At 36.3% G+C, this 20869-nt stretch overlaps 1 protein-coding gene across 1 annotated transcript in view; it reads left to right on the plus strand.

Annotated features, from left to right (window-relative positions):
• Window positions 1–20869, plus strand: part of LOC113240087 — a 90823-nt gene that overhangs the window by 56404 nt on the left and 13550 nt on the right. Inside the window, exons 7-8 of the mRNA XM_026477297.1 lie at window positions 19877–20030; window positions 20533–20694. Coding sequence (XP_026333082.1) covers window positions 19877–20030; window positions 20533–20694 — 316 coding nt within the window. The remainder of the gene's footprint in view (window positions 1–19876; window positions 20031–20532; window positions 20695–20869) is intronic.

Raw genomic sequence — 20869 nt, forward strand, 5'->3', positions numbered from 1 at the left:
CGAAGATGGTACGGCGTGACCTTCGGAGCTCCAATACACGCCTCATTGAGGAGGCGATAGAGCGAAACCGAGGGTCCAAAGTATTCACTCAGCAGCTTGGAAGGAGCCACCTGACGAAGCTTACAACGCACGATGGCCTAACCGTTACGTCAAAGCCGCAGATACTCGCCGAGATAGAGGACTTCTATGGCCGTTTGTACGCTGTAAATGCTCCTCGGGTCCAGCGTGACAATCACGATTTGAGAGCCACCTTGACGCGCCACTATACCGACGACCTGCCAGAAATCAGTCAAGACGAGATCGTGTTGGCTCTAAAACAGCTTAAAATTGGAAAAGCCCCCGGTGAAGACGGAGTTACTTCGGAGCTTTTGAAGTCTGGAGGAGTTCCTATTATCCAGGAACTTCAGAAGCTCTTTAACTTGGTCATTCACTGCGGGAGAACTCCACGGGCGTGGAACAGGAGTATTGTAGTTCTCTTCTTTAAAAAGGGAGATAAAACTCTACTGAAAAACTACCGACCCATCTCACTCCTGAGTCACGTCTACAAGCTGTTTTCTAGAGTCATCACAAATCGCCTCGCAAGAAGACTCGACGAGTTTCAGCCACCGGAACAGGCCGGGTTTCGGGGAGGATATGGCACCATAGACCACATACACACAGTGAGGCAGATTATACAGAAGTCCGAAGAGTATAATCGGCCCCTGTGTTTAGCTTTCGTGGACTATGAGAAGGCCTTTGACTCTGTCGAAACCTGGGCTGTCCTGGAATCCTTACAGCGGTGCCAAGTGGACTATCGTTATATACAAGTGTTGAGATGTCTTTACGATGCTGCTACCATGAGTGTCCAAGTACAGGACCAGCAGTCTGAACCTATCCAATTACGCAGAGGGGTGAGACAGGGGGATGTCATATCCCCGAAACTGTTCACCGCTGCGTTGGAGGATATGTTTAAGACGCTGGACTGGAAAAGGATGGGCATTAACATAAGCGGCGAGTACATCTCACACTTGCGATTTGCAGATGACATAGTCCTAATGGCAGAATCGCTGGAGGAACTGGATCAGATGCTGAACAGCCTAGCATCCGCCTCGCGGCGGATTGGTCTCAGCATGAACTTTGATAAAACCAAAGTCATGATCAATGACCACATCGATCCGAGACCCATCTGCGTCAATGGCCACCTTCTTGAAGTTGTTTCCGAATACACTTACCTCGGGCAGATTCTGCAGTTAGGTAGAAATAACTTCGAGAAGGAAGCCAGGAGGAGGATTCAGCTTGGCTGGGCAGCGTTTGGGAAGCTACGTCGAGTCACCCATCCCGCAGAGCTTGAAAACAAAGGTTTTCAACCAGTGCGTCCTACCAGTTCTAACGTACGGAGCTGAGTCGTGGACACTCACGATACGGCTAGTCCATCAGTTTAAAGTCGCTCAGCGAGCTATGGAACGAGCTATGCTCGGAGTTTCTCTGAAAGATAAACTCCGTAATGAGGTTATCAGACAGAGAACCAAAGTGATCGACATAGCTCTTCGGATAAGCAAGCTGAAGTGGCAGTGGGCTGGACATATCTGCCGAAGAACCGACAACCGCTGGGGTAAACGAGTTCTTGAGTGGAGACCACGACTTGGCAAACGTAGTGTGGGACGCCCTCCAGCCAGATGGAGTGACGATCTGCGGAAGATTGCTGGCAGGAAATGGATGCGTCAAGCCGAGAACAGGGCGAAATGGCGTGCATTAGGGGAGGCCTATGTCCAGCAGTGGACTGCAATAGGCTGATGATGATGATGATGACTACTGAGGTACCCTCTTTCCAACAAAAAAATCTTCAAAATCGGTTCACAAATTAGACTTATCGCGAAACATATATACGTGAATTAAGAATCTCCTTATTTTAAGGCGTTGACAAATAAAATAATAATAATATAATAAATCTTTGACAGATTTATCATCCAGTTAGTACTTAGTTGGTATTGCGCCTGACACGGTATGCAAGAAGACGTCGGTTCGAATCCGACCGGATCGAAGGAATTTTTTCTGAGTGTTCGATCTTTGTATTAATAATTATAACAAACTAGTGGAGTAATTTCACAAAAAATAATTGAATATCAATTCAATAAAAATTTAATTAATACAGTGAATAGCAACATCCCTCGCCAGGACTGGTAGCTGTAAAGGTACTAACTGGGTGATAAATCTGTCAAAGATTTCTCATAGATGGCGCTACGACTCACGCACGACGTAATATAGTCTCACAACTGGACACAGGCCTTATCTCACAATGGGCTTGGGCTACAGTTCCCACGCTGTCACAATGCCGCTTAGAAACTTCACACATACCATTAAAGTGCTTTGAAAGTGTGTACAGGTTTCCTCACAATGTTTTCCGTCACCGAAAAGCTCATAGTCAATTTTAAATTCAAAAATTCAATTTTGATTCGAAAAATTAGGCTACGACGGCTATGTTTTCTGTTTCTGCAAGTACGAAATTAATCTGTTGTTTCTGAAATCCATGCATAAGAAACAACATTATAATGTCGGTCTAAAGTTATCCATCACAGCTAACGGGGCATGAAAATTGATCCGCCGGAATTGAGCACCCTCTTCAAACATAATCTCATTTTATATACTGTTTACGTATTGTTATTCCACTTCCTTGGCTAGCTATGGAAATAATTTCTTTATTTGAAAAGTTTCAGTACAGCTTTACAAACAACTTGGTATCAGTATTGATGAGTGATTCACACATGAAAAGCCAGTTCGAGTCCTTGAAGATATTAACAGAAAGCCAGGACAATGGTTTTTTTTTTCTTTTTAAGAGTATTTACAATGAAGTGGCTTCGGTTGATTCCGCATAATAGCGAAAGCGTTGAATCAATTACTTTGGATAAAATATATAATAAAATTGAGGACTAGTTTACTGACTGATTAGTATACAATGTGAAAACACGGTTCCTAGAAATTTTCACAATGGAAAAAATCCACAATCTTACCTCGAAATAGGAAATGAAACTAATTTTCTGGTTTTAAATCGCGTATATTTGTTTTTTCAAACAAACCAACGTTCACGGTTGAGTCGAACGTAACCATGGTTTTTTTGAAAAAACAAATATAAGCGATTTAAATCCGGAAATATAGTTTCATTTCCTGTGTATAACAATCGCGAAAACCTAAGAACTCCATATGTTACCTCGAAATGTTACAAGGAAACTACAGTATTCAATAGGTACTTTACATATACCAATGATTTTTTTATATCAACTGAGCTAAATAGAACACATATAGCATACTGTATACATTTTTCAAATGACTGTAATTACGTTTGTAAAAAAAATTAATTTTAAAATAAAGCCAGTGTCCCTGCCACCGAGCAAAATGAACGTTATTTGCACGGGAAAAATTGAATCAGAGATAGTATCGATTCTTAATGAGAAACAAAGATTTTTTTTACAATTCTAAAGTTAAATGTTTTAACTTACTAAACCTTTAGTTGGAACAGAGTTGGCAGCAATGATGTGACACTCTAGTTTCCTATTTCTATACAATATTATTAGTATAAGACGAGTGAGGTGTTTTTGTAATGATTTGTTATATAACAACTTCTTTGTGTGTTTCAAGATACAAGTAATGCACTCTATTGGTAGCGGTCGGTACAGAATCCGTTGTAATGGCGTCACATAAAATAAATTAAAAAAACACTTTTTCACTACTCATGCTCTAAGGTACGTCAATATAACCTTACGTAACGAGCGCAAAGTGCACCTTTAATCATAATTTCATTTGAGTGACGTAGACAAACTCAAACAGCCAGTACTTGCTCTAGTTTGTGCCAAAAAGTAAAAGGTCAATAAGTGAAACAATATAATTCCAACTAAAACGGGTGGCGGCTTATTATTTTCCCGCGTCAGTGCGTTTGTGTGCGGACCATTTTACTGTCACGTCGTGTACGTCAACTAAAACGCGGCTGTGACAAAAAAATTTTTTTTAGATATCACACAAAACCCTAACCCAGTTTTAGAATATTGAAATTGTTTAATGATATTTCAGTTATGCATCTAGGGGTAAGTTCCAATAAGTCGAACACGTTAACTTATTTTAACTTTATTTTAAAAGAGAATTTAGTGCCCTTTCTTTTTCTATTTAAAACGGATATTTAACAATTTTTTGTTTTAGTCAATGGACGGCAGTGTAGTGACGCGACCTAGCGTTTAAATCGTTCAAAAGACGCTCATGATCGCCAAAGATCGCCAATCGTGGTGTTTTGTTGCGTTTGATGTATCTGTGTCTGGTTAAAAAAAAATAAAAAATAAATACCGCGAAATCTTCAGAATTATTATTTGTGATTTTGTTGTAGAGCGTAAACGGTTGAAATATTTTTTTTCATGCCACTGAAGTTAAAAGTAAAGTTTTCACTTCAAGGTCAATAGACCCCTCGCTAAAGCTCGGATGGCTCACCACCTCGGGTATAATTATATTGGCTCGTTTTAGTCCTTCGACAAAAAAAAACTATTGTTGCACTGTGCAAGAAATGTCGATGTAGTCAGCGTCAGCGATGATGCTCGCCTAATAGGTAAAATTCACCCCAGCTTTAAAAAGGCCCATGTTTCTGGTATTGTATTAACTAAAAAGATTTACTAAGGTCACTTCTGGTTATGACCCGTCGCTCCCTTGACCCTTCGTTATTTATTGTTTGACAAGATTCTTCCAAATAACTATCACGTAAGATTTATTGCCTCCTACAAGATATTAGAGAAAGAATAGGTCATATCACGTCGACGTAAATTGATAAGATAGCACATCATGGTTCATTACTATTCGTTATCCATCATAGTATACAGATTGTACAAAGATTAGGTTTTTTTAGAGATGTAGAAGAATGACACTAAACAATTTTAGGAAGAAATTAAAATGTCGTAGCATATTGTAATATTTATTTTTATATAATATCGTGATAATAGCCACGTTGAAGCAACAGACACTGGTTCGAATACAGTCGAATTGATAGAATTTTTCATCATCTATCCTAGTCTTCTGATAGCCGTGAAGGTATTCATATGTTAAATATTTTTTCGATTTTTTTAAACAAATCTGATACTAAAGGAGCATTTACACCAGGTCGACGAACGACTGCCGCTTGCCCGCCGAAGGCGAAAGTTGTAAATAGTGAGTCGTCTGTCGACCATAGTTCGCCGCCGAAATCGACAGAAGCGACCGTGTAGCTCATAGCGTTTGTTGTACACAAAAACCGAGCAGTTAGAAAAAATCCTTCGATTCGGCTGGATCCGAACCAACGTCTTCCAGCAAACCATGGCAGAAGCTATGCCAACTAAGCGTCTAGCTATAGCGTATTACATTGTATTAATAATTCTATAATACACATTGAATATGTTTGTGTGCCTAAACGTCTGGCCGGACACAGTGAAACTATACTTATTTTGTACATGTCAACTTCTATTACCTCGTTCTATATATGGACAATTTTTAATGACAACAAATTGTAAAATGTAACTAGATAGTTCATATGATGTTAGTAAAAAATACTCTTATTAGCTACGTCAGCAATAATGAAATTTGATAAATTATTTAATATTATACAGCCTTGGCCAAAAGTATTCAGCACCCATGATAACTTACAGTTTTTTGAGGAATATGAAAATGGAATAATTTGAAACAATTTATACATGTTAATATTACCATTATTCAATAAAAATCAATATTTTGTAGGCCCACCCTTTGCTTTAATTACGGCAGAAATTCTTTTTGGTAGAGAGCGGACAAGATTTATTAAAGTCTTCAGGAAGTATAGCGTTCCATTCTTGGCGCAGACGGCGTTTTAGTTCTTCCATTGTGTTTATTGAGTGGCGCCTGATGTTGCGCTTTAATAAACCCCATAAATGTTCTGTGGGGTTTAGGTCCGGAGACTGGGCAGGCCACTCTAGAAGCTCAATGTTCTTTTCTCGAAACCATGTCATAGTGTAGGCAGATTTATGACACGGTGCGTTATACTGCTGGAATTTAACGCCATCTATATTTGTATCGCCAAAAAGGGTTGAAAATGAGGGCAGCAACTCAGATTCCAGGACGTTAACGTACGTGAAGAGTTCATGCGGCCCTCACACACGAATATTTCGCCAACTCTTGAATCAGTCATGCAACCCCAGACCATTATACTACCTCCTCCGTGTTTTACGGTTGGTAGTACATATGCTGGACTAAACTCTGGAACACGCATTGCAATGCCTTACTATCAGACAATCCACGCGCTCCAGAATGGTATTCAGGAGAAAGCAGGTGCTGTCCCGCACGCGCTGCATCACCGAAGCTACCGCAGAATAGTCTGGAAGCTATTAACACGCGTCTCGGCAAGCATACTTGATGCGCTGCAGAATCTTACAGTCATGGTTTTTCAAAATCTGAACAAAATAATGTATTATATTTAAAATTACCATAATATTTTGGACCTTTTGTATGAAAATTTACAAGTTTATGAGACCGTATAATTTCGAAACTATAACTTAACGAGAAACTGACAAACCTCAATCCTCAATATTAGTTTGCAGTTCGGGTCGTCTGAATGTCACCGAGTTCAATTAATTAATATCTGAAATAGGATTAAACTTTGTTTGTCACGGATCGCGCTCACAAGCCTATTTCAACGCCGTTGAGTACAAACAAAATGTTTAAGGACGTCTTGATACTATAAACAAATTTTGAAGCTTTCAAAAGAAACTATTTTTTTTCGAATTTAAATCGCGTATAGATAGTCAGGTGGTGTAAAATGAACATAATTTACATAGTGTCAAATGTTTTGAGCTCTAGGAAGAAGAGATAAAGTGTTATTAGAATTTTGAAGCACATTCACTTGCCTTTGTTTATCCGCTTCACATGTTTTAACAATCATTACGCTTAATTCAATGTTTAATATTTGCTGAAAACGTGCAAATTGTATTAACGTTTATCTTCCCCCAAATGATGGGGCAAGGAGAACAGTCACTGTATTTCTTATAAAGGTATATATAGGTAGCTCGTGTTCTCGAGGTTTCACAACTATCAAAATTATTTTTTCCGCCTTTTGTATTTGGAGCGTCGTAGCGACATCTCTTTAAAATCGTTCAAACTAATTTGGTTGTCTGATTTATCGACTAAGATACTATATTGCTAAACTTTAGATTATGAGTTAAGGCTTGAAATCCCTCTTGCCTCAGGGTTTCTCTTACCCCATTTGACTCTATATCAGTTATTTTCTGTCAGCCGTGACCATCAGAGTAGTAAAGAGTTTGAAAAATAAATTTAATATATACGCAATTTAGATAAGAAAAAATAGTTTTATTTTCAATCGCGCAAACCTAAAAACTTGACATTTAGTTTATTTTCCTACTCCGAAAAAACTAAAAATCTAATAAATTTTTAAACTATTCAGTTTATTTATCTAAATCCAAAAACTTAAAACGCGATATAAAACTTTAGACGTTGCTTGCGACTACGATCAAAATGAAGGACACCATTCTCTACACTACTCTATCAATATATCTCTTTATTTTCCTTCAAGCTATAAATAACGCAGGTCAAAGACTTGTCTGCCTTGGGGACGATGTCCACAATTTATAACCTGTATAAAGCGTACGTGGGGTGAAATATTGACCCTAGCATTCAATGTACGCCAAGGGTCACAAATGTGTGACATAATATTTATTTATGGGTATATTTTTGATGACAAAATTGCTAAATAAATTTGAAAAATGAGTCAGGTTCTTTACACATGAGGGTTTCGGGCACGATTTCTGCCTGAAGAATATTTTTAAACAACTTCAAACCTTCAGGAGGGTCTCAATTTTTTTTATATAAAATATAAGTGCGCGTTTGACCTCCATTGAGATGGAAAGTGACGATGAGATCGACGATGGAGCATGCACACCTAAATAATGCCTATTCACTCTCGCCTTGAAAAGACCCAAGTTATAACGTTCAGGGAACAAGTTTGCAGGCAGAGAATTCCATTCGATAGCCGTTCGCCATATAAATGTGGACGTTTCGTGCGAATCTTTGGACTTTTTGAATTTGACTGTATTTTTTTATTATTATTATGACGAGATTGTTTCGACATTGGTGACCTGTTCATTCTTCTTTTTTTAGAATGGGGTACCTCAGTAGTCATTCCAATTTTTATCCTTTTATTTTTATATAATAATTTAATAAAGTATTGTTTTTTTAAAGGAGTAACAATTACCTAAATCTCACCTGATGGTCGATAATGCAGCATGCACTTACACGACTAACTAATGCCTATTCACTCTCGCCTCAAAAAGGTCCATGTTACAGCGTTCAGGGAATGAGTCCGCTGGCAAGGAATTATATTATTATAGCATGATAGTTCACATATATAATACATAACATAACTGCCTCCGTGGCCGAACGGTTACCATGTCGGACGGACGCAGAAGTCCCAGGTTCGATTCCCGGGCCGGGAGAAATGTTTGTATGGCCTACATTTATTTCTCTCGTGAGTTTGGGTGTAATTTGTGGTTGTCTATGTGTGTATCCATGCCACCCGCGACACAGGGTTTCCCCAGTGCGGGGCTATGTTGAGTGTGTGCGTTATTTACTAAAAAAAATATATAAAAATAGTTTTATTTTCAATGTGCAGCATTCGCGCAAACCTTAAAACTCGACAATTTTTTTAACTTTTCAGGTCAGTTCATTGATTGATTGATGATTTTTTTTTTACTTGTAACTTCGGACAAAAATTTATGACGTACAGATGAGTGAACGAACAGCGTTCTTTTTTGAGTTCCTACAAAATATTTCGCTGAAAAACTATACTAGCAGCCAAGTTTTCGTTGTAAAAACTAAAAAATACATTACAGTTATCCCAACTGGACGGTGACTATACGCGTGCCTGAATTTTCAGACACAATAGTTTAAAAAAATACCAAAGTTTCGAAGATTGCCAAAGAAGCTTGGTAGTGCCTGCCTAACAATCGAAACCATTACTACAATGACAATCGTAACGACCCTAAGGAAAACCAAGCCAAGGAAATCCACCATTATTAAATCCATTCCAGAATTTACTGTATTGTTCCTTTGCGGCGCGTTTTTTTAAGAAAATTTTCTCAAATGTTCACTTACAATTTTATTCACATCAAAGAAAACCAACATAATGTAACAGAAGATGACACTTTTTTTCGAAGATATTGCTATTTTTTTCATATCATTTCCAGATTCGATTACAGCCATGATGGGATATGAATTCTAATACGTAGATAAATATGTAATCGATATTTATAAGAAGTATTCATTAAAAAGTATTCTGCTTTTTCTTTACACAAAAAAGTGCGCATTTGACCTGTATCTTACCTGAAGTATACTAACGACGAGATGGAAAAAGGATCAATGTACACCTAAATAATGACTATTCACTCATGACTTGAAAAGGCCCATTGGAACATCCACAACTAGTAAACTTTAAACAAAAAAAGAACTTTTTTAAAATTATTTTAGTGCGTATTTTAATAATAAACGGGAAAATTTTAAGTTCATGTTAAGGAACTGGTAAATCATAAAGGTGTATTTCATCATGATAATGCCAAACTACACACATCTTTACAAAGCCGTCAAAAACTATTGCAATTAAGTTGGGAACAAAGGAGGAAAGGTAACACATACCCCAACCACTGTATTCGCCCGACATAGCCCCATCCGATTTTCCCTTGTTTCGGTCTTAATAAAGTTCTTTGAATAGACACTTCTTTGATAACGAAGACCTTCAAATTATAATTAGAAGAACTCTGTTATATAGATAAAGATTATTTAGATATTTTAGAAGCACGATTTTTATGAAAGAGGAATTCTAAAATTATAAGTAGATCAATATGGCCGACATTTAATTGTTTTTTTTAATAGCCCTAGGGAAACCCTTTATCGTGGATGCCATTGACACACACAGGCAACCACAAATTGCATCATTACAAGAGAAATAAGCATAGACTATACAAATATTTCCCCTTCTGCGTCCAATATGGTAACCGTTCGGCCATGGAGGTAGTTAAAAAGATAAAAGTTTCGATGACATACACAATAATGCTGGCCATTGTGATGAAAGGGTTTGGCGATCGGCGTAAGGTACTCGCCGATAGCTGGAAAGGAATGGTATATCGTGCGAGGAGGCTCCTTTCATGCACCCCTTTTTTTAATGTTTCTCATTTATCGTATTTTGGTACCGCATGGAATTTTTGGCCAGCCAAATAATAGTAATGTTATCATTATTACATGTAACATGTGCTTGGTGTCAAGTGTCCGATTCTCGTGCTATAGAGGAAATGTAGCAGCAGAGAAAATCCGAAAAAAAAACATGGCGTGTCGAGCACTGTGTTTGTGTGCATGTTCGGGTATTCACAGAATCTCACGATAGAGTTTAGTCGACCCGTAGTGGTGAACATGCAACGGTTGGTCGAAGGTATTAGAGTTCGGAATGTCGCACGCGAAGTGGAATGAAAACGGGACACATAAGCCAACCTGTAGTGGTTACATTTTCTTGGAATATGGCAAAATGTTGGCTTGTCACAACGACGGAATACGGTACATATAGTTATTTCTATCAAACTTAGAGGATGGAAAAAAATAAAGAAAAGGAGCAGCCTTATCTTCGGAATAAACGTCCCTACCTAAACCAAAAATGTCCACCACAAATGGCGGATTTAGTGTTGTACCATAATCATAGATAAGTCAATATCCACATGCAAATGTATGGTTTGAATGTTGAAACTGTACTGTGTTTTATGTTTGCAAATTTGTGTAGTTCACTGTAATCAAAGTATGATTAATACTAGGCTATTATTACTAGGCAAGTAATGTGTCATTTTAATCAAAATTAAATATAAAGTTATTTACCAATAAATGTAACGATGGAATTACATGTAATCTAGTTACATTCAAAGTTCTATTTAAATTTGAATGCAGCGAACAAACGAAGATGGTATTTGATCCAATGTTTATGTTCGGCAGTCCTATAATTTCCAACCATTCTTTCTTTCTTTTTTCATTTGTAGGTAGACTTTAAAAATAATAATAATGAAATAATAAAAACCTCGTAGTTCACTACGAGGTTTTTTTACAACAATTCATTGTTTCAATAACAGAATATCGATAATATGTCTGCTTACAAGAACAACACTATCTCAAAATAATCGTTATCAACAATCATCAAAATATACTAACAAACAGGCAATCTACAGCAACCAAAGCAAAATTCGGCAAGACTTCTGAATAAACTACTTAAATAAGTCTAATTACATGAGATATTTCGGCGATTGTATGATTTATATGCAGAAAAATAACACATGTCGGTGTTATGTAACATTCCGATGATTTTCACGTTTTCTACTGCCGCACCCCTTAATGCTGGAGCGTCCCTTTTCTATCAATACTTAATTGTTCTCACTGTCAATATTTTTGTCCATTTCATTACAATTCATGCTAATAATTCACTAAAACATTTGGCCAAACATTGGTTTTGACATTTGCTGTACTTCCCTTTGACAACCGTATACGGATTTCAAAGGGTACTCCAAAAATGGTAAAATGAGGAAAGTTGGCATTTAACATGACGTTGCGTATTTTCGATTCCCGTGTTTGACATAAATCAATATAGTGCTGTCTCTTTTGACTTACGACGGCACGCAGTAGTTAAACAAAGGCTATAAAGTGTTTATGTTTTCACCGTCATGCATCATAATTATATATAACGTCTGATTTATATATGTCAATATAACATGTCCTTTGGTTTCCATAGTCTAAGCTAACAAGCTAGCAAGCAGACTTGACAGCTCTTGATTTCAGTGTTAAACATTCTCTATCGATTATATTTCTTTATGATACCAAGTTACGAGGCCAACAACTCGTGCAGCTGGTGGTAAGTGACACGCCTGTCCATAACAGTTGCAGTGCCACTCAAAGCTTTAAATCGCAAAGATCTGCGGGGCACTGGGTAAATTTTGAGGTTATTTTTCTCTACCTAATTACGGTGGCAATTTTTATTACTTAAGTAATGATTATATTATCATGAAATATTAAATAATATTTCAGGATATTAAGTAATACTTCATGATATTATTCTATAATATTTAATTAATAAAATTTTCCACAGAAATTCGGTAGAGGAAACTAACCTGAAAATTACCTCACTGCCACTGCACCCTTTAGCCTGAGACATAAATTAAGTTGACAAGACCTATGTGCCTGTAATTTCACCAGCACCCTTATCAAATATTTGGTACAATATAGATGAAAAAAGGAAATAACCTATATTCGTAGAGATTTTAAAACCTTTCTACCTACGATCTCTACTGAGAATAAGAATTTAACGGACCATATAAAAATTTTATGACATTTCCTTTCGACATTGGAGATACGACATTGTATTGAAATCGAGATTATGTCGCGTACAAGGATTGATCCTTCGAGACCGTTTGAGACCGTTGGATTTCAAATGTTTCTGGTTCCTTCGTCGATAGTGTCACTCGATAGCGTTTCCAATACGCAATAATAATTCATCATAATTACAATCATATAATCTCTATATAATCTATATCTATATAATTTTTAACCGACTTCAAAAAAAGGAGGCTTTTAATTCAATATGTTTTTTTAATATGTTACACGTTTTCTCCGACATTTGTGAACCGGTTTCATTGATTCTTTCTTATTGGAATTGGTCCCATTGAAATTTGAAGAAAATACTCCACCTCTAAGGATGGCAAATCCGGCTTATTGGATTATACCCACTTTCCGTTACCAATTTCAATAAAACTTGGCAAATAGATGTAATTCCACGAACTTTTGTGGTCGGTTGTGTTTTTCATATAAAAGTTAATAATTATTTTATAACATTTACCCTATTAACGTTTGCGTAGAAGGGCTACTATTATTGCAAATAATAAAAATAAAATTAAGTAAAAATAGACGGATGCTAAATTGTCTTCTTCCCGAGCCGGATAAATATTTGTATGGCTTACATTTATTTCTCTCGTGAGTTTGGGTGTAATTTGTGTGTCCATGGCGCCCCGATATAGTGCGGGGATTCTTGAAAAGAAAATGTAGACGATGTTACTAAAAATAATGAACATATATGTTTGTAAAAATAAAGAATCACATAAAAATAAACGCTCCTAATTTAAATCTATATAACATGAAGACGAAGTACGTAGATAGGAATGTAATTCGTTTTAATTTAACGGAAATATTGTATTGCAATATAATAAATAATTACCACAGCTACTTCATTAAAATAAAACAAATTTTTACCACGCCGCGCGTGAATTAGTGATGGCGCGGCGTACATGTCTCGTTCAGACAGATTGTCAGATTTTTAAAAGCAAACTTTCAGCAGATAAACTAAAATACGATAAACTTATCGACAAAGGAACAACACTCAACATCCTATCATCAAATTGCAAATACAAACATCCGACGGGTTTCCAAAATACGTGTTCTCAGGGCCATCGAAGAAAGTCAATAAAAATTGTTTTGGAGGCATACGACCACAGTCAATATACGGAAATAAATATTCGCTGGCGTAGGTTGAGAGATGAGCAGAAGTGTATTTTTTATATATAGGTACAGGTTCTCGATTCGCCTGCATTATATTGTTTTGTACAGTTAAAAACAACGTAAGTATGCAAGCCGGTACCTAATAATAAGGTTTTCTTATAAAAGCAGGGTTGTATCTATGCGATTTTTCTCCTTAATTTATAAATTTGGAACCTAAAAAAGTGACAACACTGTTTGTTTGGTTGTAAGTAATATGATGATGAGACACAAGTCGGGCAATCTTTGGTTTTTAACTCGAGAAAAAAAAGTTTAATCTATAGGCTACTAAAATTGATCCAATGCAGAACTTCCCTAGTCTAGTTAGACACAAACTAAATTAAGCCACCATTTCGCAAAAATGGGAAACACGTTTACTTATTTGTGATTATTCCATGTGTATTTTTTAATTACTACGTAATACTATTATGTTCCTACCTTTATAAGATGTTGAATTTCTCCAGTTTCATCTTGTTATAATAAGCTTTTTTATCTATACTAAATATGTAGCACTAAAATACTAAATATATTTTTTTTTTATCTATAGATAATCTCAGTACTAATAAAACCGACTCAAAAGTCATTCATCCCCTGGTTTGCCACCCTTTGAGGTGGAATATTCTTTCCAAATTAAATGGGATCACTACTCGGATACCCTTTTTCTAATCAAAATCGGTTCACAAGTTATTAGATACCGGAGTTATCGCGTAACATACATACAAAAAAATAATAATAATACAGACGAATTGAGAACCTCCTCCTTTTTTTGAAGTCGGTTAAATAATAAATAATGTGCGGTTATGCGACAGAGTGAAGAATGCTGTGCGTGACGTGGCTGTGACGAAAGAGGATATAGTGACAAAGACAGAAAATCATTTGTTCACGTGCTTTGGGCACATGTAGATTAACGAAAAATAAACGATTATACAGCTTTCAAGATAACCAGCGAAAAATACGTACTAAATTTAGCTTTGCTTTTTGTAATCAGCAACGTCTGTGATTTAGTGCTTCAAGCTATTCGTATTTATAAAAGTTTGTGAACAAAATTAAAAAGCAAACGGCCCGTTTCCTTGTCAGCTGTCTGTGCGCTTGATGTTCGTGAATTAAATATCAACTTGCTGGAAAATTCGGTTTACTCGTGTTTGCTCTTTATTACTCAAACGTTGATTACAAAGCTTGGAGACACGCGTAGGTAATAGAGACTTTAAACTACAGCATAAAGATCGTTAAAAATCAAAAAGAAAGATATGCACCCGGCACATAGAATAATTCGTAAGATCTGCTAGTACGTTCCGTAGCTCAATTGGGAGAGCGTCAGCCATGATATGCTGAAGGCATTAGTTCAATTCCAGCCGGAGCGAAGGAATTTTGCTTAGCGTACGATCTTTGTATTAATAATTTTAGTAACAGAAAAGCTCGTTGTCTTCTTCTTGTGTAGTCAATGCCAGAAACCAGCAGAAATTCTTTGGCCCAGCAAGCAGCTACCTCTATGCCCATATCCGTTGTCTTTAGCAGTGTGACAATGCGACCTCCTTCCAACGTTATCCCACCTTTTTATCACTTTTTCTGGTTCCTGGCCACTTGTTTTTAAATTTTGAATCGTTCTTTATTTGCCTTTGCCTCATTCTGCCTCCCGCTGATCCTTATGCTACAGACATTAACGATTCCGATTTTGACTGGACGCCTCCTAAACCACAACGTCGCAAGGGATAAATCACTTTACATAGTACACGTACATGACTCCGCAATATCAGGAATTATTGTACTACTTTCATGCAAATCTAATAAAAAAAGTTATTTTGAACATAAAAAGGAACTTTCATAAATTTTGTAGCAACAAAACCAAAATAGTACCTACTTATTTTTAACTAAAGTAACCTTTGGCGGAATCAGTCATTCCATCATATAGTCGGTACCTACAATGGTTTTGTATTTTTAACCGCCTTAAAAAAAGGAGGAGGTTCTCAATTCGTCTGTTCTTTTTTTTGTATGTATGTTACGAGATAACTTCGATACTTGTGAACCGATTTTCATGATTCTTTTTTTTTGTTGGAAAGGGGGTACTTCCATAGTTGTCCCATTTCATTTTGAAGAAAAGCATCCACCTCGAAGGGTGACTGTTCACGCATGAAGATTCATTTTTATAAATAGCGCCTAACTTTAATTTAGGAGCAATTACTTTAATGGTTGATTTTGCTATTTCTCCAATTCAAGGCATTTTTCTCTCAATATACTTTGAGTAGTGAGAACCGATTTTTATTATCTCCTGTGTCAAGTCCTGTATAGTGGCGAACTAGGGGATATTTCAATAAAACTTAACAAATAGACGTAATGCCACTTACTTTTCAAATTCAAAAAAAAAATCAAAAAGTTTATTTCAGACATAGTCCATATTAGTGTTAGTTACAAAAAAAATCTTACAACCTATATTAGTACTAAATTTGCGAAATATTACAGTAACTTATAAATTAAACCCCTGGAACCCATGTGGACTGAGTTTCAGTGCTTCCACAATTCACTGACAGGGTTCTCCCAGATCAAACGAACTAGGCTATTGGAACTGCCACGCACGCGACGCATCAGGGAGGCAGTTCTCTTCCGAATCATCGCGCTGAAGCTATCAATACGCGCGTCCGCGAACATACCTGATGCGCTGCAAAATCATGGCAGCCCCAATAACATCCTAAAACCATTATTGTATTGGACACGCAGGGCATTGACTGTCGCTTTAATGTAATTTGTCCACAGGCTGCACGTATAGAAGGTCTGACAAAACGCCCTGAAAAGGGTGGCTTTGACATTACCCTCACAACGCGCAAACCTGCGTGACAACATATTACAACGTACGGCCAACGCTCTGCGCTCCCTCTCCATATCTACATCATCCTGCAGATTTTGTGTGACCCAGTGCCCTAGGTATCTAAACCTTGCTACTCTCTTGAGAGGCGCACCACACAAATAAATAGGGGGGATTGAAGCGAGGGCTTTGTTACCGGCTTTATACACTAAAAGCTCGCTTTTATTTGTGTTATATGTTAGACCGTGAGTCATCGCATACTCCTCACAAATACTTAATAGTTTTACTAGCGCACTGATCGACGGGCACAGCAGCACCATATCATCTGCATAAACTTTTGAGGTCGGTTTTTTTAGTACTCTGTACTGAGATTATTAATTCTCATTGTAGTTACCGACTGTGTGATGGGATGACTGATACTGACAAAGGTTACTTTAGTTGAAATAATAATAACAATAATTTTCGTGATGTATTTTTTTAATTTCTAAGAAATTTAATTGCATTACAGAAACTTTTTTCTATTTCATTTTTGTTTGAAAGAAGAACACGGTATGTGAACTAGTTTTTTGTTTTATTGTAAATATCGCTAAAAATAATAAATTGATCCCACTGTGTAAACAGCCTTGATCTCTAATTACCAAACTTTGAATATTAGAAAATTGATCAGTGTTATTTTTATGACATCCTAAATGTTACACATGCCGCATTTTGACACAAAATCGCTTCTCCTGTAAAATTACAAAAATGGCGGTTACAGTGTAATGCTTCTCAGGTACGGCGTTACTGTCATTCCAAATAGATTTTAGCATATATGAATTCTATGGCATTGCAACGATCAATGGTTTCAAGAAAATCACCAAACTTTGGTCCCAGAATTTCTTAAATTCCAAGATTGTCTTACTTCGTAACTGGAAAGGATAAACCCAATAACAAAATTAATGATGACGTCTCCTATTTCCTTCCTCCATTACTTCAGCTTTGTCATTTCGCTCGACCTTTTTTAGTTCCTGAATATATCAAAGAGTTTTGAGCATAACTTTGTTGGCGCCCTTTATAGAGGAAAAAAGAAATGGTAAGATGTTTATTTATCTAGTGATTTAATTAAAACTTATAGATGTAAACTATTTATTGTAAGTAAAATAAAATACATTATAAAAAGTAATAAAATTATGATTGCTTCAAAATGACGACCTCTTCCCCTTTCCCAGCAATTTAGATGTATAGAAATATCTACTAAAAAAGTTTCTTTGTTAACGGTGCAAAAAAAAATATTTTAAAAAAGCGAAAATGGTCTAGCGTCCTATTAATTTTCTCGTTCCAAACTCTTCTCTTGTTCATCGTCGCTTTTCGTTACTTAAATCAAATAAAATTTAAGAATTTATTTTATCACATTTTAGATAATACTGTAACATTGCTTTTTTAGCATTAGACAAAAGGAAATTTTGGGTTTTTTATCCCGGCACCATTTCATTCGGTAATTTTGTAAGCGAAGCATTTTAATAAATACCATGAAACAAAGTTCTCAAACATATAAGTATAAGTACCTTTATGTCAATATTACATTCTTTTACTCGGGAGTACTGACTTTTTGTTATGATGCCTACTAAGTGACAGGACAAACAAGTCGTGCGCCTGCTGGTAAGCGTCACCGCTCAGAGTTTTAAATCCCAAATATCTGAGGGGCACTGTCACTGCGCCGGATACCCTGAGACATAAGTTGACGAGTCCCATGTACCTGTAATTTCAGCAGCATCCTTACCCTTAAAACCGGAACCTAGTAACGCTCATACTTGACGACAGAAACAGGTACGGTGACTACAGTGGCAGTAATTCCCTGGATGAACTGTTTCACAAAGAGCTCTATTGCTACTGTAACTAATGTTATTAATTAAATGAAAAATGTATGTCTTTACATGGCTACTAAATACATTTCAAACACTTTAAAAAACTTTGAGAAACAGAGCTGTCAAACATTACCGAAAACTTTTTATAAAATAATGGCATATTATCGGTATCACTTGCGAATGTTATTTGTTTTCTAACAATGTTTTTCCTTTGCTGTAATTTGTTGACCGAAGAAAAACGTTTACTCTCACTGCTTCTTTATTTACGTCATTTCTAACCCTAAAAAAACGATAAGACGATGCGTCTTTCTTCTTATGTGACCATATCTCTATATTAGAGAAACAATTTGACCTAACGTGATCTGACCAATGTAATATCTGTATTATTAATAAAATAACATTGAATTGAAAGGCTGTTTCCCAACTACATTATAAATCAAACTGGCTTCAAATTTCACCAATATTGTAGTAGGCGTCTTTGTATGTAGGTAATCTTCTTGTAAAACTCAAATAAGTAACATATTATTGTTAACAAGGTGAAGATTAAGGCAAATGTACCGCACGCGGAAACGTTTTCGTACATAGGTAGATGTGTATAATATATTATTTGGCTTTGCACTACAAAGTCGTCCATCATAATAATAACAATTTCCGTTAAATTGTAAATAGAAAATGTTTCTTCTTACGTGTCTTGCGCAAATTACCAGCTATTTGTCTCAATTATGACTTCATTTTCACCATGTGGTTTGTAATATTATACTGTTTGCCTACATGTTTTGGGGGGAAACAGCCTAAATTTACTAAAATGGCGGCGGCAGAAATTTGGAGGCTGTCGAAGACGACTAAACTTCGTGTAACGACAATTACCATAAATTGTTGCCATGCTAAATAAAAAACATAGAATGTTTTTCTCATATTTTTACTTTATTTTCTCTTTTATTTTACTCATCGGTTCGTAGTCGGGTTTATGAGCGTTCTCGAAAGTTTTCGAACAGCCTTCACATTAATGAAACCGCCATTTTGAATTTGTCGCTTGTACTTCGTCTAGTTTTTGAGTGTTTTGTATTATTGCAACTGTTCGAAAACTTTGCACATTTTATTGATTTTTTTATGTTCCTTAGTCGTTTATGGATTTTAATTTCTAGTTCATTGATTCCATGAAAAAGAAAGAAAGTTTTATAATTGTATAAACGATTTGAGTGCACCAAAATTATTTTTTCCATACCTTCATACATATATACGATCACGTTTGTCTCCCAATTAGGTAGACAAAGACTATGAACATCCACCCGTTACGCTCCTGACATACCTTAATCGCTTCCTCCTCTCGTTTTTCTGTATACGCCAGTTTGTTTTTGGTCCTTAGATTCATTAATTTACGAATTCATTCTATATGACCAAAACATCAAGGTTTTTTCTTTTCCATCCTGTAATAAGAATCTTCTCACTATCTTTTATCTTTACAATTATTTTTAAAATGTTTTAACATTGGCTATTTCATTTGATACCGACCTTTATACCTCTATAATTGTATTATACTATGTATATATGTATATCCTCAACAGTCACTACATGTGTTTTTTATTAGCAATCTAATTTTTTACGAATTCTTCCACTATCCGAGTCTAGAATATCTCTAACCAAACCCCGTTTCTCTCAGATACGTCTTCACAATAGTCAGCTACCTGATCGGCGTGTTTATCTTCGCAACTATCGTTGGTCAGGTTGGGAATGTGATCACCAATAGAAACGCTAACAGACTCGAGTTTGAACGCTTATTGGATGGCGCTAAGACCTATATGAGGCATCATAAGGTGAGCATTTTAGTACACTAATATCCTCATTTATGCAAATTAGTCTAATACCTCTTTGATATAAACAAAAAGGAGACTAGGAGACAAAACAACCACAGAACAGACCAAATTACGTAAGTATGAAAATAACTCGAAGTATTATTCTTTATACGTGTAGAAGGTTGGTTATCCCTACGGCACAAGACGCAAGGCACAAGCCTAAGGCACAAGGAGACTAAAGTTAAGTCTCACAACTAGCAAAGGCATTTATAATTTTAGGAATACTTACATAGAACTTCACGTCAGGGATCGTCAAGCCCTGTTCCGGTATGAATGCCATAAAAAACGAATAACCACTGTTACTAGGCCACGTAAGGATCAGGAACAAATATAACACACTGACAGCGTTATTGCAGTCACGACCCTTGAGAATTTTATGATTATTGCCTCACTGATCTCGAGCGTAGTATATGAAATCTTGTTTGGTATATGTATTAGTACCATTACTATATTTTAATCACAGGTGCCCGGAGGTATGAAACGTCGAGTACTTCGATGGTACGACTACTCCTGGTCAAGAGGCAGGATACAGGGAGGCGGCGATATCAATACTGCTTTAGGATTGTTGCCTGACAAGCTGAAGACTGAACTTGCTTTGCATGTTAATCTGAGTGTATTAAAGAAGGTAAAAACAAAGTCATAACTTGAGGTTTGCATTATTAGACGATGCAAACTTAGTAGTAAAAATATTAAAACTATGTTAGGGACAAGCTATAGTTGAAAACTAAAGTCGTATTAATTAACAAGACAATTCGTAAAAGAATGATTGGTGTCTTAGTCAATAAAAGTTCGTTTATTTT

Source organism: Hyposmocoma kahamanoa, unplaced genomic scaffold, assembly GCF_003589595.1.
Source record: "Hyposmocoma kahamanoa isolate Upper Pololo Valley unplaced genomic scaffold, ASM358959v1 120, whole genome shotgun sequence".
Lineage (NCBI taxonomy): Eukaryota > Metazoa > Arthropoda > Insecta > Lepidoptera > Cosmopterigidae > Hyposmocoma > Hyposmocoma kahamanoa.